Source organism: Nothobranchius furzeri, chromosome 11 (assembly GCF_043380555.1).
Source record: "Nothobranchius furzeri strain GRZ-AD chromosome 11, NfurGRZ-RIMD1, whole genome shotgun sequence".
NCBI classification, from domain to species: Eukaryota; Metazoa; Chordata; class Actinopteri; order Cyprinodontiformes; family Nothobranchiidae; genus Nothobranchius; species Nothobranchius furzeri.
Genome location: NC_091751.1, coordinates 65,510,165 through 65,533,507, shown reverse-complemented (window position 1 = coordinate 65,533,507; position 23,343 = coordinate 65,510,165). Strand labels below are relative to the sequence as shown.

General features: G+C 47.2%; 1 protein-coding gene across 3 annotated transcripts in view; it reads left to right on the top strand.

Annotated features, from left to right (window-relative positions):
• Positions 1–23,343, top strand: part of rnf31 (ring finger protein 31) — a 75,060-nt gene that overhangs the window by 39,546 nt on the left and 12,171 nt on the right. For all 3 annotated transcript variants that reach the window (XM_054747215.2, XM_015957568.2, XM_015957567.2), the window contains 8 exons: positions 948–1,121; positions 2,383–2,481; positions 6,723–6,812; positions 9,135–9,249; positions 19,072–19,184; positions 20,757–20,867; positions 21,910–21,958; positions 22,604–22,700. In XM_054747215.2, coding sequence (XP_054603190.1) covers positions 948–1,121; positions 2,383–2,481; positions 6,723–6,812; positions 9,135–9,249; positions 19,072–19,184; positions 20,757–20,867; positions 21,910–21,958; positions 22,604–22,700 — 848 coding nt within the window. The remainder of the gene's footprint in view (positions 1–947; positions 1,122–2,382; positions 2,482–6,722; positions 6,813–9,134; positions 9,250–19,071; positions 19,185–20,756; positions 20,868–21,909; positions 21,959–22,603; positions 22,701–23,343) is intronic.

The following is a 23,343-nucleotide window of genomic DNA, read 5'->3' as shown; positions in this document are numbered from 1 at the left end:
GGTTATGCTTTTTTATTTATTTACACATATTTATTTATTTATTTACTTACTTTCTAGTGAATTTTGGAGTTTCACATTGAACAATCACCATGTTTTTCTATTCATCTTCTAGTTTTGTGGTGGTTAGCAAGTCAATTCTTGTTGCATTACTGCCACCAACTGGAGTTGAGTGGGACTCTAAATACTATTTATTTGAATAGGAAAAAATATTAAATAATATGAATACTACAGAAATGTTCTGTAGGCCTGGGCTAGAAGACAATGTTAAAGGTGCATGCTACCACACACTATTTTTGGAGTTTACAACTCAAGCTTTTGTCGACAGTGCAAAGTCAATTTAAACTGGAAATGGAACAGGTGGCACCTGGGGTGGCCAATCAGATTCTAAGGGTGGCATGTGCTACCCCAGGCCACTCCCTGGACACGCCCCTGGCAGAGATACTTTGTAACATCTTTAGAGCAACAAGTCTGTAATTCAGGGTTCATTTTAAAGGAGACATATTATTCAAAACTCCCCTTTTTGCTTCCTTTTGTGCAGCCATGCAGATTTCTGCGTCCTCTATAAACACCCCAAACATAAAAACCAGTCCATCCATTTACTGTCAGTGTTTGCTTTTAGGAACTATGTGGTAAAACAAGCTGTCAATTAGCACCCACCCTTCTCCTGTTAAGAGTAGAGCTGCTCCATCAGCAGCAGCTCTACTTTGAGCCCCTTACAGATTTTGGAGCTTCTCGTCCTATAGCAGCCAATCAGGGGGCGGGTGGGCGTGGACAATTCCAGCTTGTTTTCTTTAGAGTGCCAGATCCCTAACAGGTCATGAAAATGTCAAGAATCAAGCTGCTGACATGTGAGAGGGATTTAGTGCAAAGAAACCAGCCATACAAATATTATAACTTAAACAAGTTGTGCCTCTAACATCACTTTCTGTCCCTATTTCCACACTCAGATGCAGTCTTTGACATCGTGCCAGTGTTCTGTTTGCTGTGGCTGTTTCCAGCAGCACTTCACTATCGCTGTAAGAGACAAACACATCAGAGACATGGTGTGTCCCGTCTGCTGGGAGCCTGACATCAATGACCCGGAACATCTGAACAGCTACTTCTCCACCCTGGACATCCAGGTAGGAGGCTGTTGGGTTAGAATGTCAGGGTGTGTGTATGTCTTCACCAGATCTTCAAAACCAGTGTGTTTATTGTTGGTGACTGTAGCAGTCTCAGCTACTGGACACATCACACACACTTCACACACACTTCACACACACTTCACACCAAGAGGTTCATTAAAAAGACAGAAACCCATCTGTCGAGTCCAAGTCCATGGGCCTCTCTCACGCGCCCCACTGGCTATGTGAGGCGAGTGAGCGCTGACCTGCTGCCAATGAAGTGGGCACAACGGTTCTCCCCTGACCTGCACAGCTCCACAGTGACCCTCTACTTGTAATTTAAAGTGATGAACGGCTGTATCAGAGAATTACATCTGTATAAGTTTGCACGTTCAGTGTCAACGGTTTAATTATTATTTTATTTTTCCAATTAATATAGATCAAAGTCAGGTTGTATGCTAGCCTAGAAATGTAGACCCCCAGTTGCAGAAGCAAAATGATTTTGTTCTCATGTCAGTCTAGCCACGCTCCATCAGAAGCTCAGCAGGCCTGCCACTGGCCTGAGCAGGACGGTGCTCCGCCTTTCGGTGTGGGCGGGATGATGCGACGGAGTGGAACACCTAAGATGGTGGAAGATTTGTTGAAACAGTTTTGGAGCCAACTTTGGACTATTTAGACATTTGCCTCTATATACACATATATTCAGGGGTGGACTGGGACCAAAATTTGGCCCTGGCATTTTTACGAACCGTCGGCCCTCCCCATTGGGAGTGTGGTGGGGGTGGGGGGTGTTGCCGCCCACGGACTCGTCTCTAGGCCGAATGTGAGATCTAATATGGACTGGGACTGTTAAATTACAAGCAGGGCCAGACCACTGCGACCGGGAGCCCTGGCCTTCCAGATCAGCTCATTCTCCACGGGCAGAGATAAGCAGGACATTAGCTACATGCTAACGCGGTAAGACAACTCCTACGATATCGCTCTACCGCATTTTTCTTGCTAAAAACGCCTGGAAAAACACTGTTAGCTTGTGGTTACCATGTAGCTAATGCTCTGCAGATCATCAACTGTGGAGTACTGTCGGCCCAAGCTGGGCAAGCAGCCCGCTTGGCTAAGCGACCCACCGGGACATTGCCAGAATGCCAGATAGGCCAGTCCGCCCCTGCATATGTTGTTGTTCCTCATGTCATGCCAGTGACACCACAGCTACCTACCTTCATATCTGTCCAACAGCCTACACACTCTACTGACTACCTACCTGTCTGTCTGTGTCTGTCAGCTGAGAGAATGTCTGGATCCAGAAGTCTATGAGCTGTTCCACAAGAAGCTGACTGAGCAGGCTCTGATCAAGGACCCAAAGTTCCTCTGGTGCTGCCACGTGAGTCTGTCAGCAAACAGGCTGTCAACTGCAGCCCGGCACTAAGACCATAATCGTTAAATAAAAAGATTGGACCTGAGAAAAACAATAACATGGAAAGGAAATGAAAAGATAATGAAATTGCAAGAGGTTATTAAAGGATTCCCAGCCCAACACAGCAAGTCCTGCCCTGACAACCCCCCACCCCCACCCCCACCCCCCCCACACACACCTCTAGGTCTCTGCAGCAAAGATCAAACACCCTGATGACCTAGTCAGGACCTACTCTCAAATAACACAAAAAGCATCGCCTTGTGAAACTCCTGTCTACATTGAGTGAGTGAGTGAGTGAGTGAGTGAGTGAGTGAGTGAGTGAGTGAGTGAGTGAGTGAGTGAGTGAGTGAGTGAGTGAACAGGTGAGTGAGTGAGCGGCTGAGTGGACAAGCGAATGAGTGAGTGAGTGAGTGAGTGAGTGAATGAGTGGCTGAGTGAACAGGTGAGTGAGTGAGTGGCTGAGTGGACAAGCGAATGAGTGAGTGAGTGAGTGAGTGGCTGAGTGAACAGGTGAGTGAGTGAGTGGCTGAGTGAACAAGCGAATGAGTGAGTGAGTGAACAAGCGAATGAGAGAGTTGAGTGAATGAGCAGCTGAGTGAACAGGTGAGTGAGTGAGCGGCTGAGTGAACAAGCGAATGAGTGAGTGAGTGAGTGAGTGAACAATCAAATGAGTGAGTGAGTGAACAAGCAAATGAGTGAGTGAGTGAGTGAACAAGTGAATGAGTGAGTGAGTGAACAAGTGAATGAGAGAGGTGAGTGAGTGGCTGAGAGAACAAGCGAATGAGAGTTGAGTGTGAGTGAGTGAGTGAGTGAGTGAGTGAGTGGCTGAGTGAACAGGTGAGTGAGTGAGTGGCTGAGAGAACAATCAAATGAGAGTTGAGTGTGAGTGAGTGAGTGAGTGGCTGAGTGAACAGGTGAGTGAGTGGCTGAGAGAACAAGCGAATGAGAGTTGAGTGTGAGTGAGTGAGTGAGTGAGTGAGTGGCTGACTGAACAGGTGAGTGAGTGAGAGGCTGAGTGAACAAGAGAATGAGAGTTGAGTGTGAGTGAGTGAGTGAGTAAGCAGGTGAGTGAGTGAGTGAGCAGGTGAGTGAGTGGCTGAGAGAGCAAGCGAATGAGAGTTGAGTGTGAGTGAGTGAGTGAGTGAGTGAGTGAGTGAGTGAGTGAGTGAGTGGCTGAGAGAACAAACGAATGAGTTGAGTGTGAGTGAGTGAGTGAGTGGCTGAGTGAACAGGTGAGTGAGTGAGTGGCTGAGAGAACAAGCGAATGAGAGTTGAGTGAGTGAGTGAGTGAGTGAGTGAGTGAGTGAACAAGCAAATGAGTGAGTGAGTGAACAAGCAAATGAGTGAGTGAGTGAACAAGTGAATGAGTGAGTGAGTGAACAAGTGAATGAGAGAGGTGAGTGAGTGAGTGAGTGGCTGAGAGAACAAGCGAATGAGAATTGAGTGAGTGAGTGAGTGAGTGAGTGAGTGAGTGAGTGGCTGAGTGAACAGGTGAGTGAGTGAGTGAGTGGCTGAGTGGCTGAGAGAACAATCGAATGAGAGTTGAGTGTGAGTGAGTGAGTGAGTGGCTGAGTGAACAGGTGAGTGAGTGAGTGGCTGAGAGAACAAGCGAATGAGAGTTGAGTGTGAGTGAGTGAGTGAGTGAGTGAGCAGTTGAGTGAGTGGCTGAGAGAGCAAGCGAATGAGAGTTGAGTGTGAGTGAGTGAGTGAGTGGCTGAGTGAACAGGTGAGTGAGTGAGTGAGTGAGTGGCTGAGAGAACAAGCGAATGAGAGTTGAGTGTGAGTGAGTGAGTGAGTGAGTGAGTGAGTGAGTGAGTGGCTGACTGAACAGGTGAGTGAGTGAGCGGCTGAGTGAACAAGAGAATGAGAGTTGAGTGTGAGTGAGTGAGTGAGTGAGTAAGCAGTTGAGTGAGTGAGTGAGTGAGTGAGTGAGTGAGCAGGTGAGTGAGTGGCTGAGAGAGCAAGCGAATGAGAGTTGAGTGTGAGTGAGTGAGTGAGTGAGTGGCTGAGTGGCTGAGAGAACAAACGAATGAGAGTTGAGTGTGAGTGAGTGAGTGAGTGAGTGAGTGAGTGAGTGAGTGAGTGAGTGGCTGACTGAACAGGTGAGTGAGTGAGCGGCTGAGTGAACAAGAGAATGAGAGTTGAGTGTGAGTGAGTGAGTGAGTGAGTGAGTGAGTAAGCAGGTGAGTGAGTGAGTGAGCAGGTGAGTGAGTGGCTGAGAGAGCAAGCGAATGAGAGTTGAGTGTGAGTGAGTGAGTGAGTGGCTGAGTGAGTGAGTGAGTGGCTGAGTGAACAGGTGAGTGAGTGAGCGGCTGAGTGAACAAGCGAATGAGAGTTGAGTGTGAGTGAGTGAGCAAGTGAGTGAATGAGTGAGCAGGTGAGTGAGTGGCTGAGAGAACAAGCGAATGAGAGTTGAGTGTGAGAGTGAGTGAGTGGCTGAGTAAACAGGTGAGTGAGTGAGTGGCTGAGAGAACAAGCGAATTAGAGTTGAGTGTTTGTGAGTGAGTGAGTGAGTGAGTGAGTGAGTGAGTGGCTGAGTGAACAGGTGAGTGAGTGAGTGGCTGAGAGAACAAGCAAATGAGAGTTGAGTGTGAGTGAGTGAGTGAGTGAGTGGCTGAGTGAACAGGTGAGTGAGTGAGTGGCTGAGAGAACAAGCGAATGAGAGTTGAGTGTGAAGTGAGTGAGTGAGTGAGTGAGTGAGTGAGTGAGTGGCTGACTGAACAGGTGAGTGAGTGAGCGGCTGAGTGAACAAGCGAATGAGAGTTCAGTGTGAGTGAGTGGCTGAGTGAGCAGGTGAGTGAGTGAGTGAGCAGGTGAGTGAGTGGCTGAGAGAGCAAGCGAATGAGAGTTGAGTGTGAGTGACTGAGTGAGTGAGTGGCTGAGTGAACAGGTGAGTGAGTGAGTGAGTGGCTGAGTGAGTGAGTGGCTGAGTGAACAGGTGAGTGAGTGAGTGAGTGGCTGAGAGAACAAGCAAATGAGAGTTGATTGTGAGTGAGTGAGTGAGTGAGTGAACAGGTGAGTGAGTGAGTGGTTGAGTGGCTGGGAGAACAAGCGAATGAGAGGTGAGTGAGTGAGTGAGTGAGTGAGTGAGTGAGTGAGTGAGCGGCTGTGTGAACAAGCAAATGAGAGTTGAGTGTGAGTGAGTGAGTGAGCAGGTGAGTGAGTGAGTGAGCAGGTGAGTGAGTGGCTGAGAGAACAAACGAATGAGAGTTGAGTGTGAGTGAGTGAGTGGCTTAGTGAACAGGTGAGTGAGTGAGTGGCTGAGAGAACAACCGAATGACAGTTGAGTGAGTGAGTGAGTGAACAGGTGAGTGAGTGAGCGGCTGAGTGAACAAGCGAATGAGAGTTTAGTGTGAGTGAGTGAGTGAGCAGGTGAGTGAGTGAGTGAATGAGAGAGCAGGTGAGTGAGTGAGTGAGTGAGTGAGTGAGTGAGTGAGTGAGTGAGTGAATTAGAGAGCAGGTGAGTGAGTGAATGAGTGAGCAGGTGAGTGAATGAGCGAATGAGAGAACAGGTGAGTGAGTGATTTATTGATCTATTGATTGAGTGAATGAGTGAGTGAGTGAGCTGGTGAGTGAGTGAATGAGAGAGCAGGTGAGTGAGTGAATGAGAGAGCAGGTGAGCGAGTGAGCGGTTGAGTGAACAAGCGAATGAGAGAGTTGAGTGTGAGTGAGTGAATCAAGGAGTGAGCGACTGAGAGAACAGGTGAGTGAGTGAGTGAGTGAGTGAGTGAGTGAGTGAGTGAGTGAGTGAATGAGAGAGCAGGTGAGTGAGTGAATGAGAGAGCAGGTGAGCGAGTGAGCGGTTGAGTGAACAAGCGAATGAGAGAGTTGAGTGTGAGTGAGTGAATCAAGGAGTTAGCGACTGAGAGAACAGGTGAGTGAGTGAGTGAGTGAGTGAGTGAGTGCTCATCCTGGATGGACCATGGGTTCGGGTCCTTCTGAAGCATTTATCTCATCCATGGTGTTTAGAGGAATATTCCTGCTACAACCACTTTTTGAGTGTTAAGCCCTTTCACACGTTCATAAAGGCTCATAAAACACTTTCCATGATTATAAATATATTTATGATCATTTGGGTCTCCCTGGTCTGAGTGCTCACGGGAACTTAGCATAATAAGCACTTCCTATAAGCTGCTTCTCACTTCTCAGCAGCATTTTAGTTCATATCTGAATCACTTTGGATGATCAGCTCTTCCTCTTTTCCTCAGTGTTCCTATGGGTTCATCTATGACGGGGACCAGCTGAAGGTCACGTGTTTTCAGTGCCAGAACAGTTTCTGTGCTCAGTGCAAAAAGCCTGTAAGTGTTTCACTTTTGTCTAACTCCTTATGCTTAGAGCTGTTAGATCACAAACTCCCTCAGTAACCTCCTAAACTCATCTTTTAATGTTGATGAAAGGGAAAACAGACCTAGCAGTCAATATTAGTGGGTGGTTGTTTGTTTTATTTGTGGTTAATTTGTGTTTTTTTTTCCCCAAGAAGAGTTTATGAAACTAAAAAGGCTTCTACTCGAGGTTCACACTTTCTTATTGGTTCAGATCAAAGTCAAAGGAAACCTTATCATCATGTCTGATATCAACCACACAGAGAGAGGAGATGTGTAGGGCAGTGGCAGGATGGGTAGGATGTGCAAAAGTCTAATGGGCTGTGGGAAAAAGCTATTGCACAGTTTGGTGGATCAAGCCTGGATGTGTGAGTCTTGTAGATGGCAAGGGTGTAAATAGTCCCTGTGGGGAGGTGCGGGGTCAAGCATGATGCAGGATGTTCTCCAGGTGAGGTGGTCTGAGAGGTGAAGTCCCAGGAAGCTGGTGTTCTTTACAGACTACACGTGAAGCCGTGGATTCTGGCTGGTGTGGTCGGGGTGGAATTTCCTGAAGTCGACAAACATTTTGTCCACGTTCAGCAACAAATTGTTTGCATCACACAGGACAGCCCGCTGCTGAACCTTGTCTCTGTACGCTGATTCGTTATTGTGACTGATGAGTCTCACCACAGTTGCGTCCTCTGTAGGGCAGCAACAAACGATTATTTGGATGATTGGCGAATCGGACGGGGTCTCGACTCGATTAATCGGATTAAACTGGAACGCTTAAAAACTGCCAAGGAAACATTTTTTTCCTTCCTTTACTTTAACAACAGAACATGATTAGAAAACAGTTCAGTAGCGTGCTAAACAACATGCTATCACCTAAATATATCCATAATTAATCCATGATCAGTACAATTTTATGTATTTCATTAACAAGTTCAGTAGTAAGCTACTGGAAATGCTAATAACATTTAATTTCTACTGTAAAAAATGGTGACATATCTATTTTGTACAGGTTAGCAATAATCCAGTTTAAATGATGTTCACAGATAGACATGTTTGTAAATTACATGCTACAGCGGCATGCCATAATCCTGCAGATGAGCTGCACACATTGACTGGTACATAAAGCAGGGTTGCCCCCAGACAATGACTTAAAGCCTGGCAAATTTGGCCGCCCGGGGGGGGGTGTCGCGCGTTGCACGCTCCGTCCCTCAGCGCTCCTCCGTGAGAGCGGGGTGGGGTGGTTGCACATGTTCCGCTGCTGCTTCTCACCAGCATCAGCTGATGGAGGGTTCTAGTTTCGTTGCGCCGCTCGTGTCAGCGGACACGGTGGGGTTGGGGAGGGGGGCGGGGCATGACGCTTAGCCTGGCGGGCCGCCAGGCTTATAAAGCGCTGGGGGAGCCCTGTAAAGTTTGCACAGCACAAAAATAAGTTACAAGACGCAACAAATCAATGAAGAAATGTGTTGCCAATGCATTTTGGTTTTTATCGATTTTTATCGAGTGGTTGCAGCCCTAGTCCTCTGTGAACTTGATGATGTGGTTTGAGTTGTGTGTGATGGTGCAATAATGGGTCAGCATAGGGAACAGCAAGTGACTGAGATCATGGCCCTGGGTGCCCCCTGCGCTTTCGTGGATGGGGCTGGTGATGTTATACTGACAGACTGTGGCCTCTGACAGGAAATCCAGTACTTAGTTGCAGAGGGAGGTGCTCAGTCAGATTTACCTAGAAGCCTTCGTGCGATGATGGTGTTGAAAGCTGAGCTAAAGCATTCTAACACAGGTGTCCTTCTTATCCAAGTGAGACAGCGAGACGTGGATATAGCTTCCTCTATTGACCTGTTAGGTCGATATTAAAATTACAGAAGGTCCTAGGACCTAGGAAGGCTGCTCTTTACCTGGGCCATAACAAGACTCACAAAGTATTTCATTACTGGGCATTGAGAAAGTAGTCAATCAGGCAGGATACAGATGATTTATTTTGGCACTCTGATGATGGTGGTGGATTTGAAAAATCCTGAAATGATCATTTAGCTCAGTGATGTGTTCATGAAGACAGCTTTAGTGGGTCCACTTTGATGCAGAGGGAGGATCTGGTCTGTGGAGGGGTGTGTGGTTTTTATCACCATCAGTTGAGTTACGAGCCCTAAATGAATGTTTCATACGTTCATTTGAATTGACAAACAAATAGTTCCAATCAAATAAACTTCAATTTTAGTGTGTGTGCTGTGCGTGCGTGCGTGCGTGCGTGCGTGTGTGTGTGTGTGTGTGTGTGTGTGTGTGTGTGTGTGTGTGTGTGCGCGCGCGCAGTGGGAGCCACAGCATGCAGGTCTGTCCTGTGAGCAGTACCAGTCCTGGAAGAGAGAGAATGATCCAGAATACCAAAAACAGGGCCTAGCTGGATACCTCAGAGACAATGGCATAAGTGAGTGGACACACACACGCACGCACGCGCACACACACACACTTTAAATCTGAAACCCGTCCATACTCCTCGTGGATGTTCATGTGCATTGATCCTGCTACTTGACTCACCTGTCCAATTCTAACACCTGAATATAATGAGCTAGACTGCTTCAGGAGCATGTTTGCATGCTCTGCATCTTGGGTTGTGGAGACGGTTCCATTGCTGTGGAAGACATGTTCTAGTACCAAAAAGTCTCCCACATCTGTCTTAAATGACTACGGACATGTCCTGAAAAAACATTATGAATTCCTCCAAAAACTGCTATAACTTCTCTAGAGAGAAAAATAGTGAGAAAAAATGTAAAGTTAACATTTGAAATAACCGGGAATAATGCACTTGGAGAGTAGTAGCAAAAGGAAGTTGCAGAGTGTGAGAGTGGTCAGTATGTCCTCCAGCAGATAAAATCCTGATTAATACTTCTCCGTGAGCTCCACAACGGAGAGACGCACACGGAGTGTCAGAATGGTTTTCACATTCAAACTTCTGTTCAGGCAGCGGAGTGCTGCAAAGCAATTCCTCGCCAGGACAACGGAGGGCGTAGCGCTTTTCTGTGATATCTTGCCACCATAACACTCATGTATCCGGTCCACGATAGTGTATTTACTAATGCGTTTATGTATGTCAGAGACTTTTTAACACAGACAAATTTGTCCTTCATTCTCCTCCACCTCCTCATGTGGTCGCCACCTCTAAACCTACATTTCCCGTCTTTTCCATCCATGTTTGTACTCCTTCACTCACGGATGAATACATTTTCATATTTTTGGACTTTTTCCGCGATGCATTCTTCAATCTGTTTTGGATCTGCTGCTAAATATCTGTTTACCTTTTAACGGAGCAACAGCGGTGCTGGTGACGAATATACAGGAAGCGGCGTCCCGACCAATCACAAGCTTGCGGTCTCTGTTACTTTCGACAGATGTTTAAAATTTAGTGCATGTCTCCGTCACCCTCTGTGAGCCTGTCGGAGAGCCCTTGCGCCGACGCATAATGGCGTTGCGTGTCTCCGCACCAACGCAGACGGAGAAGTATAAATCAGGGTTAAGCCTATAGCAGCATAACTACAGAGATAACTCCCCCAGTCGTCCAACTGGGCTAACATCACTCAGATTTTACCTATAGGCTTAAGCAAATAAGAGTTCTTTTTCTAACTTCGTTCTGTTTCACTATGGGAATCGCCCTGGCGTGACCAACTACGGAAGCTCTAATGACATCACGTCTGTCCCTGACAGACTGGTTGCGCCGTGCCCAGTCTCCGCCCACCCAGTATATACAAGGCCAACCAACCCCTCCTACTCATTCTCGCTTTCTTCCCGTGAGAAACTACACTTTGCTCCCTCAGCGATTTTCAGGCTATCTTTGGTTAGATGCTTAACTGTTCCCAGGCATATCGTGAGGATACGTCGCCGAACGCAGTCCCAACGCGGTCTGGATTTGAGCTGAGTAAGTGCTTCTAAGTCACTTGGCACACTTCGCTAGGAACAGTCACCGCGTCACGGCGAACTGCTCCCACGACTACTCTGTTGTCATTGACGGAGTAGTATTAGCGAGTGTAGCTCAAGCTAACGCGTTGAGGCGAGCCTGTCCTTTGCTTATTGAGTATTTACTTGCTAATGAGCTACTTTGGTGCAGCTAACGTGTCACGACGAGTTGCCCTACATATAAAATATAGCTTTAGTTGTAGACTTACACCTGCTATCTAGCTTGCTAACGCTTTTTCAGGCTAACGTGTCACGACGAGTCGAATTTTCAGCTGTGGCTTCCACACCTACCCCGACCGACGGGTCGGAACCGAAGGCTAAAGAGGTTGCATCCCTCCTGTGCCCAGCGTCTTGTGGGACTTCTATTTCAGGCAGGGACCCTCATCCTCTGTGCATAGCTTGCATGGGTGCTGCTCACGCCCAGGCATCGCTGGCTAACCCGCAGACATGCCCTCACTGCTCCTCCATGCCTGAGAAGATGAGGGAAAGGAGGTATAGAGTGGCAGTGGCTAACGGCCAGGACCCAAGCCTTGGCTCGGCCACGCCTGTAGATACAGGTGACAACCATCAGCCACGAGCCTCCACTAGCTGGGCGGATATGATGGAAGAGGAGCCCCCGCTACCTCCTCTGTTCGAGGGGCTGGTTGACAGCAGGCTACTCGATGTGGGTGATGACGAGGCTGGAGGTGATACGAACGGATCTCCTCGACTTGGACATGGAAGAGGAGGAAGAGGATTCCACCTTCCCAGCTCAACACTCTAGGCCGTCTAGTGGCACTGGGGTGGCATCACAGGGGGACACCGACATGTAAGAGGTTTGCAGACGAGCAGCGGCAATGCTCAGCATTCAGTGGCCAGCAGCCCAAGGGGGCAGAAGGGATGGAACGAGACCTGTATGATGGTAAGAGGCTCCCACTATCCTCCGCTCCACCCAAGCAGCTCTTGCCGGCTGTCCCAGCCTGCATGAGAGAAATGAGCCATTACTGGTCCAGCCCATTTAAGAGTAAACCCCCCACCAAGGGATGCTCTAAACTGGAGGTGCATGGAATGGGGGACTTGGGGCTGGCTCTAACCCCTAACGGTGGAGCCTTCAGTGGCATACCACCTTCACCCCAACCGCAGATCCGTGTCAGCATCATCCAGCATCTCTCTCCCATCTAAAACAGATCGTCTCACGGCATCCGTTTTTCAGAGGATGTACATATATGCTGGCCAATCTGTGTGTTCCCTCAATGCGGTTACTCTCTTGTCAGCTTATCAAGGAGAGCTGGACTCTGGGGTGCCTAACCCGGCTTTATGGGATGAAATTTGAGTGGTGAATGATCTCATCCTGCGCTCTTCTAGGAGCAGTCCAGTGCTGTGGATGTGTGATGGGTTTGGCGGTTTCGGGTGGAGAGAGCCTTGTGGCTAAACCTGTCAGGCCTAGGTGACATCCAGAAAGCTGAAGTCATGGATGCAGCATATGACCCTACCAAAGGTCTCTTTCGACCTGCCTTGGAGAAGATGACTGAGACAAGTACCCGCAGAAAGCAGGAAGGTGAGGCCTTCAATCTCTGCTTGCCTCATAAACAGCCCTCAGCCACCTCAGGTGCCCAAGCCTGGGTTTGCAGCAGCTGCCTCAGTGGCAAAGGGTCGACAGGGTAGGGCTAGACCACAGCGATCAGCAGGTGGTCAGCCAAACAAGGCGGAGAACCCTCGCCTGTGGGGGAAGCACGCTTTTGCAGCAGCAGCCGCCAGGAACCGCTCATCTCACCCCAGCGAGGGCAAGAGGAAGAAGACATCCTAGCTGCTCTTGCTTCTCTCCAAAAGAAGAGGTTTTCAGAGGAAAAAACAGACCTCTGCGTTCAGGGTTCAGACACTCCTGTGGTTCCCAGTCCACTTGTTTTGTTGGCTCCTCCCTCTTTAGTTCAGAGAGACGAGTGTGTGGTGCAGAAAACCCAGTGTCGCCAAACACTTTTCAGTTTTCAAATGAGCACACAGTCAGTGTCACCAAGCACTTTGTTCCCAAATGTGTGCAAACATGTTCAGGGGGATCATTTAAAAATAAAGACAGCTTTTCTGCAGCCAGGCATTCAGCCAAGGGCAGACAGCTCCCCACAAAAATTAATAAACAAACCCCATCAGGTCCCTCTGTGCCCAGCAGAGGGCCCTCTTGCTCTTCCCACGGGACGAGTTGAGGCTCGGGTGACGGAGATGACGTCACCCAACAGCAGCTCGCTTTCGGCTTGGGCCGAGAGGTGGCGCGCATGTGCAGCCCCCTCTTTGGTTCTGATGACCATTTGTCGGGGTTTCAGGCTTCAGTTTGCCTCAAAACCACCACGTTTCAACGGGATGATAACGTCAGTGGCAAGAGAGGATTCAGCGCATATCCTGGAAGACAAAATCGCTTCACTGTTGAACAAAAAAGCGATCAGGATGGTGCCGAGCAATGAGGCCCACCAGGGTTTTGCAGATGCCTATTTTCACATCTCTATTTATCCTCCACACAGGAAATTTCTCAGGTTTGCCTACACATCCTACGAGTTTCAAACCATCCCGTTCCGGCTGCTATTAGCACCGAGGGTGTTCACCAAGTGTGTGGAGGCGGCGTTGTCCTCACTGAGGACTCGCAGGATCAAAATTTTCTCTTACGTAGACGATTATCTGATTTGCGCTCCCTCCTGGGAGCAAGTAGTGACGCGCTGGTGGTGTTGAACCATTTGACTGACCTCGGGTTCAAAATAAACTGGACAAAGAGCAGTTTATTCCCCAGACAGTGCACAGAATATCTGGGTCTTCAGATAAACTCTCTCACTTATCGCGTCTCACTGTCAGAAGAGAGGATCGCGTCCTTCACACAGTGTGTCGCACGTTTTCAGTTAGGAAAGCGTGCGTCGTACAGACTTTGCCTGCGCCTTCTCGGCCTCATGGCGTCAGTGATTTCTGTGGTGCGACTGGGGCTTCTTATGATGAGAGATGTTCAGCGGTGGGTGAGGTCGTTAAAACTGTGCTCCTGCCATCATCTCCACCGCAGAGTGAAAATAACTCCGGCGTGCATGTCGGCTCTCCAGCCTTGGAGAGACCGAATAGTTCTCACAACCGGGGTTCTGCCAGGGGTGGTGGTGTCCTGAGTTACAGGTTGGGGGGCCACCTTGATGGAGAGAGCAGTGAACGGCGTTTGGTCACACAGTTTGAAACAGGTTCACATAAATGTGCTGGAACTCCTAGCAGTGTTTTTAGCTTTAAAGCACTTCCTGCCCCACTTAAGGGACCGTCATGTCTTAGTGAAGACGGACAACACCACAGTGGTAGCTTATATCAACCATCGGGGCGAGACATGCTCCCTACAGCTGCAATCACTAGCCAAGGAAATAATTTTGTGGTGCAGCTCCAGACTCCTCTCAGTCCGCGCAACACATGTGGCGGGCAGCTTGAACAGAGGGGCAGACCTTCTGTCCACAGGAAATCTTCTGTACGGAGAATGGAAACTCCAACCCCAGTTGGTGCACCAAAAATGGCAGAGATTCGGTCAGGCTACCATAGATCTCTTTGCCTCATGGGAAAGCGCCCACTGCCCACTCTTCTTCTCCCTGACGGACGCGCCTCTGGGAGTCGACGCGTTGGCTCACCAGTGGCCGAGAGTGCTGCTGTATGCGTTTCCTCTTCTCAGTCTGATTTCCTCCATTCTAATAAGAGTAAGGGAACAGGGCCTGTCTTTGATCTTGGTGGCTCCGTTGTGGCCATCCAAGCCGTGGGTGGCAGAAATAATCCAGATGCTTTGAGACAAACCGTGGCCCCTGCCTGTCCGTAGGGATCTCCTGTCCCAAGCCAGGGGAGAGATTTGTCACCCTCAGCCAGACCGCTTGTCTCTGTGGGCATGGCCTGTGAGAGGTGGAATCTGAGCATGGCAGGCCTGCCCCCAAGTGTCATTGTCACCATTCAAAACGCTAGGACCCCCTCAACTCGCCCTCCTTACAGCTGTCAATGGAGAGTTTTTGAGTTGTGGTGTGAAGAAAAACATGTTATCCTGTTTCAGTGTCCGGTGGGGGATGTACTCTGTTTTATGCAGAGTCTGATGGACAAGGGTAAAGCTTTCTCCACTATTAAGGGTTATCTGGCTGCAATTTCTGCATGCCATGTGGAGTTTGGTGACAAACCAGTGGGGCAACACCCATTAGTGAGTCGCGTCATGAAGGGTGCTTTCCGTAAGCTACCAGTCTTTAGGCCACTGGTACCACTGTGGGACCTCTCTCTTGTTCTGGAGGCCCTCTGTCATCATCCTTTTGAACCTGTAGATGGGGCTGGATTGAAATTTCTCTCTTTAAAAACTGCACTGCTCTTAACTTTAACTACAACAAAGACAGTGAGTGACCTTCAGGCATGGTCAGTCAGTCCCTCTTGTTTACGGTGGGCCCCTGGTTACACTAAGGTGTGTCTGTGGCCCAATCCAGCTTTTGTGCCAAAAGTAATGGAGTCATCTTATAGCTGCTCCCCTGTGGAGCTGCTGGCTTTTCACCCACCTCATTTTTCCTCAGCAGAAGAGCAGAAGCTTAATTGTCTCTGCCCTGTTCGAGCTTTAAGGGCTTATATGGACAGGACTGCTGGTTTCAGAAAATCAGACCAGTTGTTTGTTTCTTGGGCCACGGCCCATAAAGGCAAACCTGTGTCTCGCCAGAGACTGGCACACTGGATTGTAGAAGCAATAAACCTTTCATATAGGTGTAAGGGTAATGAATCCCCTGTGGGGGTGAGGGCTCATTCTACAGGGAGCATGGCCACATCTTGGGCCCTGTTTCGTGGTGTGTCAGTCCAGGATATCTGTGCAGCAGCTAGCTGGGCCACGCTGCTAACTTTTGTGCAGTTTTACAGGCTGGATGTGTCTCAACCTTTGCTGGCGCATTCAGTGCCAGAGGCAGGATGCACATCATCTACTTAGTGGTTAAGCAGAATTTTGCTGCAGCTCGCTTCGGGAGGGACATGCAATCCGGGAGTGGGCCATATCTCCCGTAGTGAAACACCGAACGAAGTTAAAAAAGAACATATGGTTACGTTACAAAACCCCGGTACTTTGATAACAGAGTGAGATGTTTCACCAACAATTCCCTTCTTGCATTAACGGTAAGAAATCGTCTGAATGAGTAGGAGGGGTTGGTTGGCTGTGTATATACTAGGTGGGTGGAGCCTGGGCACGGCACAACCGCTCTGTCAGGGACAGACGTGATGTCATTGGAGCTTCCGTAGTTGGTCACGCCAGGTCGATTCCCATAGTGAAACACTTCACTTTGTTATCAAAGAACCGGGGTTTACATAACGTAACCCTACGTTTTAAGCCTAGTCTTAAAAGTAAACAGGGTGTCTGCCTCATGGACTACAAGGACAAACAAGTCCAGAGCAGACTGGACTCATTGAGTAAGTTGAGATCTTTCTGTGTTTGCTGTAAGATGTCTTATATCTTCTCTGTCTGTTGTGGAGAGTGCAGTGTGATCTGGAGTAGCTTCATTAGAGCCAGTGATTGTAAAAAGCTGATAAATTGCCCTTTTTCTACCACAAAAGAACCGGTAATAGTTTAGTGCTGGTTTCAGAGCTGGTGCTGGTTCTTTCAAAGAACTGTTTGCTTGCTTCACCCAAAGTGCTGCAACACAACTGTACCCCACATGCGGGCACTATGGAGGAGTTCATCAGACACTTGCAAGTGCTGCTATCTCACTTTCCTGAATTTGCAAAGATACAGTACATCACATGATCTTGGTGAACTGCAAGGCACAGAGTGGCGACTACATTTGAACAAAAGATGAATTTGCCACTTCCCTAAATAACGTTTTTAGCTTTTGTAAACCCGTCCTCACACCTTGGTTGCATCACCATGCAGACGGAGGTGAAAGTGAGCTAGGTTCCACTGCGGGGTGTGGAATGGGTCAGGGCGAGTCATTGTCGGCTGGTGTGGACCAGTATGGGTTTGTAATTTCAGTGGAGCGTTTTAGTAGCTGTTTGAACTCTCACTTGACAGGCAGGGTTAAACATGCAATTTCATAAATAAGTTGTGCAACTATTCAGTTTTTTGGTGCTGCAACGAATGGTCTGCAGAGCTAAAGACAAAAAAGAAATGCTTACCAACATGTTCCACATGTGACTAGCGGTTGCTGGGTCCAGCCATGCCTCACTGCCTCAGTTTGCCGTTCCGTGGTCATAAATAGTGTCAAGTTCATCGCATCACCTCCGTGTATTTCTCCCATTTCCTCTTGGGCTGTTGCCACCTTTAACCTTTTAATATTGGGCTTTTAATTTCTTCATCTTGGCCCGACACTCTTCCAGCGTCCACTCAAATCCTTCGGCTGCCATGCGCTGAGAAACTTCTTTAAACCCTTCTACAAAATTCCTTACCGATTCCCTAGCTCATCCTGAATGTGGCTAATGCAGACGATGATGAGGAATGTTTGAAGCTAAGAAGCTAGACCAGCTACTTGCTGGCATTTTCTCACATCTATGTACCACTAAAGAAAATACAAACAACGGAACTCCGGGGTTTGTTTTGCTTGTAGTGACGCATTTTTGTCCCCCAATCAGTGAACTATGTTGTTTCTTCGCCCTAACCGTTCCAATCCATTTCGCTATGAATCTACAACAGAAGAGGGCCACGAAAGTGCCATCAGTGGCACAGTCCAGGTCGGTTGTATGGACTCTTTTTACAATCAGGACAGAAAAAACAGCACCCTACCCCATCCTGAACCCTGCAGTGGAACTGAGGCAAGTGTTACTGATTAAACACCAGGGGCCTCATTTATAAAGCTTGCTCACTCACAAAACGGGGTTGGAAAACTACATAAGCAACTTTCCATGCAAACTTTGGGATTTATGAAAGAAAACTTAGCAGAAAAATGTGCGCAACTTTAAGTTGACTAAGGACCTGACTTACACACATTTTGGACATGGAGAGCACCTGCAGTGCTGCTGCTGAGAAGGATAAAGTTATGAAATCTTGCAGCATTATCACTTGTACTGCTTCGTTTTCACACAGAACAAGACCCCCTACAAGCAGTCACATGCGCGCACACTCACACACACACACACACACACACACACACACACACACACACACACACGCCCGCGCGTACACACAGCCTGAAGCGCAGAATACGGGAGGCAGAATATCAGCAGGGGGACAAATTGAGACAGAATTTCATGCGTCTGTGACAGTGTGTGTCCTGTCGCTGTGACCCGATTGATCATGCGCCCTGGCTACTTGTACAGGGGAGATCTCCGTTTGGCTGACTGGTTTCACTCGGGAGTCTGGGGATCGAATCCCAATTGGAGCATTTTTTTAAATATCCGCCACAGATCTCTCTGAAGAACTCACAACATTGACGGCTTCAGCAACGCTGCGCCACTCCGTGGATTTTCTCTTGTTTGTTTTGCAAAAGCACTTCCTTTCATATCTCCACCTCACCCACAGGTACCTCAAGTTCTGCTTCTGTGAAAGTGCGCTTCCTTTATCTGCCTTGATCGACGGTCGCCATGTCATTGGCGGAGCGCTGCAACAGTCGGCTTATGTATATGCATGAGATCCACAAGGCACTTTGCATTGACTATTTATGGCAGTAAGTGGGCGTGGTGAGGGCGGGATGTGACTAAAAAGCAGCTGAGAAACATTCTCGTTAGTCTCTGATTTATGAAGCGGAGATTGCGTGTAGCTGTGCGTACTCCATGTTTGATAGATCACAAACCTACTAGGCGTAAGTTCTTTTTTTTTTTTTTTGCTGAGCGTAAGTACGGTTTTAGTAAGGATTCTACGCAGTGTTTGATAAATGAGACCCCTGGACTCTGGCCCAGCAAGGAGTTGGTGCTAGGCTCTGTCACCAAACTAGCACTGAAACTGGCTCAGCGGAAAGAAGTAAAAGAAGGTTGGCTCTTATTTGGGAATGACTCTGGAGCCTCTAGAGCTGATTGGACAAAGAAAAATGCTTCAGAAAGTAGAGAACACAAATCCTGATGGTAGTTGTTACAAGACAGGAACTCAACAACAAAGTGTCTTAAGTCAGAGGCTTCTTCAGCTCAGCTACATCACAGGTCTTCCTGCCTATGGCTAAAGCCAAATATCAAAGATTTTTAAAGAATCTTAAAGGAGTTTCAGCATACAGCAGAGAAATATAAGTGGTTAAATGTTATAAAAAATGTCCTCTATAGCATGCTAATGGTGATTTTTTTAGGGTTTTATGTTTAAACTCTGATTTCCTTCATGTCTACCATCTGAAAGAACTCATGGTGTTTTTCTGTCTTTCTGTTCTCCAAATTCTGATGTGTCCTCCCTTCCTCGTTCCACCAGCCTGTCCTAACTGTCGTTTCCAGTATGCTCTATCGAAAGGAGGCTGTATGCATTTCTGCTGCTCCCAGTGTCGATACCAGTTCTGCAGTGGCTGTAACAACCCATTTCACACGGTAAGTCTCCAACAGTGTCTTCATCAGAACGTTTGTAGAACACATTCTGGTCTTCATAACAGTCCCACCTTTCCATGTTGGACCTTTTAGGGACTTGGGCATTTTCTTTAAAAGTGATCAAGTGTCATGTTTAGTATGTCTACTCGATAGAGCCTGAGCTCACTAACAAAATGACGCCTCATTTGTCAAAATCCACCCAGCCAATCCAGAGACATTAAACCTGTAACAATCCAAATTAATGCCCATTTGTTTCCATTGGAAATGCATTAAAACCTGTAATCAAATTTTGATTAGCTGTCTAGTTCATCGTAGAAAAGAGGCCATATTTTAGTTATTAATAAAGATAATTGGTTGAAATTTTCAGGAGATGTCAACAGAAGAGAATGTAATAGAATTTAGCTAAACTGCACCAAAATGAACTCATAGAAACCCATCAATTTACTCCAAAGTTGATTCACAACTGAAATTACATGGCTACTTGTTTACAAACACAACGCCGCTGTCCAATCAGATGACATCATTTTGGTCACGTGACCTATATTGGCAGCTAACAGTCATCCATTCGAGGCTTAAAAACACTTTCTACTCTTCAGTATGCATTAAAACTTTGTCAAACACCAGATTAAAATATATTCATATATCCTATATACCTTTCTATACATTCTAAGAGTTCCGTCATAGTTTTGAAGACGGTTGAATGTGAGCAAAAATTTCAACCGTGTCAAACTTCATCAAAGACGCACCAATGGGGACGAAATCGGCAACGAGGTTGAAGAGGGGGGTTTCCCCTATGTCATACCAAAGAATCACAGGGACCTACCTCCTCTAAGCCAATGAAAACACAGAATTCTGAGATGAGCTCCCTGGCACCCTGTGATCCTCACGCACAAGTAACAGTGGAGAAAATGGCCGCAGCTGAGTGTCAGGATTTCCAAGTACCTAGACCTTTCTTCATCCTGGTTTCTTTGGTTGTTGCGTGTTTGTCACACTTAAACATTTTCCATCATCAAACCAATTTAAACATTAGCAACGACAAAATCTGGAGTTTGGTAAGTCACGTTGATCCCTAGTCCCCCCAACTTCTGGGTTGCCTGGTTCTGGTCCTTGTTGCCTCTGTGCTGTTCTCATTTAAATAAAAATAAATGATTACGATTAATTTTCATTTCTTCTGACTTGGTAAAATGTTTCAGTGGCAGGTCTGTGTCTGGTCCTCATATCTGATCATTCACGACACTTTTCAATACACTCTTCACTACCTTCAGCGATAGCCATATACAGGACGACGGTACGCATTTAGTAGGCTGAAGGCGACTGAAACACCCTCCTGAAATATCGGACCCATACCCCCACCCCAATGGAACTGAAGTCCACTATGGTTCAGGTGATTGTGGCCGAAATGCAAATGGAAGGTTGTGGACATCACAATAACAGAACAGCTTTTCTTACAATGAGCAGGTCTACGTTAAATACCGTGTTGCTCACCTGATATGATGTCTCACCTGCCCAGAGTGAAAGAAAAGTTAATTAAATAATCAAACACGTTACTGGTGTCTCCTCTTCCTCACACATCAGACTTGCACAGTGGATGAGTGCAGCGTGTCTGGTCTTCATGCTCACCATCCCAGAGACTGCTTGTTCTATCTGAGGGACTGGGAACCTGCCAGACTGCAGGTCTTACTGCAGGTACACACACACACACACACACACACACACACACACACACACACACACACACACACACACACACACACACACACACACACACACACACACACACACACCAGGCCCCCAGCCTGTCTCTGAAACTTAATGCTGTTAACTTAAATTTAACAGATGCTGTTAATTTACTTGAGCAAGTATTCGACATCTCTGAGTTGCATGAAGGTTGATGGATGTCATCGTTTCAGCTCATGTTCCAGCTAACCAGCCTGGTTTAGTGGAACCAGATGACATAACTGGGTTAAGTGATCAGAACAAGTTTTTGGGGCAGCAGTAGCTCAGGTGGTAGAGCGGGTTGCCTCATGATCGGAGGGTCATGGGCTCGATTCCAGCTCCCGCCAGGGGTATCCTGCTGTTGTGTCCTTGGGCAAGACACTTCACCCAACTTGCCTGTGTTAGTGGTGGTCAGAGGGGCCGACGGCGCCAAATGGCAGCCTCGCCTCTGTCAGACCCTCCCAGGGTGGCTGTGGCTATAAGTAGCTTACCATCGCTAGCAGTGTGTGAATGTGAGAGTGTGTGAAAGCGTCTTTGGGTGTCTAGAAAAGCGCTATATAAGTTCAATGCATTATTATTATTATTATTATTATTATTAATAGTGGAACCAGATGACATAACTGGGTTAAGTGATGAGAACACGTTTTTATTTAAATTAACAAACAAATTCAACTCACTCCACTTTACTGAATCAGAATTGAAATCAAATTTCAGATCGGCATTTTGTGGCATTTTATTAAAAATAAAACAAACTGAAAAATCTATTTTGTAACATTAATTTTTCAAAGTTGGTTCTGTGTGGTAGTTACTGATGAGCCCATCAGCTTCAGAAGAACCAAAGTAAAGTGCCACAGCTAGTGGATCAGAGTGATCTAAAGTGTGTCTTTGTGAACCATTCTCTGCTCCTTGTTCTGATTTGATGTTTTATTGTGGAAGGTGTTTTTGCTGTTTTCCCTCCTGTTTTCTGGTGTGACCCACTGACTAACTTTTCCATTTCTGTACTTGCTCTCAGATTAACGGAGTCAATTTTAACACTGAACCACCTCCTGGAACACAGACAGGTAGGTCTTACCCCACTCCAAACTTGGTAGAAGTTTGATTATTTACTTCTTATCATGTACTAATAACTGTAAGTTCGATAGGGAACAACGAAACAAGCCTGAGGTAAAGCTGCAATCCAGAGTTTCCCAAATTTTGTACGATTTCTTTACAAATCCATTAGTGATACTCTTAGTCAGTACCCATAATGTAGGCAATATATCTTTTTTTTGCTAAGCCCGCCCCCTCCTTCGCATAGAGCCCCATGCAGTTTGAGTTTACCGCAGTTCAGCGTTAGACATCTGCTTACATACAGATGTCAATCATAGTGTGCAAGCGTTTGAAGATGTACCTAGACAGATGCAGAGTTGGCTTTCTCGTGGACAAGTAAGTCTTTAAATTATATTTATTTATGAATAAAAACTACAACATGAGAATAAAACAATGCTATTTACCGCTGTTGGCCGGCTAGAGGGGCACTTTCATGAAGGAGGGGTGTTGCTTCCAGCTGTAATCGCGGAAGTGATTAGAACGGCTTAAGGTGCAATACATTGGGCAGCCTGTACATGGTGCTGTCAGGCAAAAGTCAAACCTCCAGACTGTAGGGGTAAGTCTTTGTAGAGGCTTGTGCTCAGCATTGGAAAAGTGAGTCCCCCTCTCTCTTCCAGGACTGTGTGGAGTGATAGAGCAGAAAGACGACGGGGGGGAGCAATCCGATTCAGCCTGTGGAGCTCAGACCCAACCTGGACATGCAGCGCTCTGCGAGTATGTTGGCCCAGTTCATGAGTGGAACCAGAAAAAGTCATGAACACTGTCCAAACCAAATGCAGCTCAGAACTGATTTCCATGCTGTTTAGATTAGGAGTTTCCTACCCTGGTCCAGGAGGGCCACCATCTATCATGTTGTAAATGTTTCTCTGCTCCAACACACCTGATTCAATTAATCAATCAATCAATCAATCAAAGATACTTTATTAATCCCAGAGGGAAATTAGAGTTTCAGTACACACAATTCAGAGATCAGACATACATGGGCAAGACACATGACAAGAATTGGTGACTGTGGTCATTCGCAACCCTGAGTCGCGCTACCTTAATAGAGATCAGAGGGTTACATGAGGATTGGTTCAGGTGGAGGGGAAAAAAGGCACTTCAGAGTTACCCTCCACCAGGAGGGCAGCTTTGCTCTGCAAAAAAAAACACCTCAGACAGATATGCAACAGACTTCAGACAACATGACATAAGTGTCCACTAGGTGGGGAGGTGAGTTGGGACTATCCTCACTTCAGTTCCTGCAGCCACGATGAAGCAGCGCATGTCACCTCAGTGTGGATAGGGGGAGGAGCATTGAGGGTTGGAGGGTTGTAGTGACTCAGGAACGTTTCAGGTGCCTTCCAACTGTCCCGCC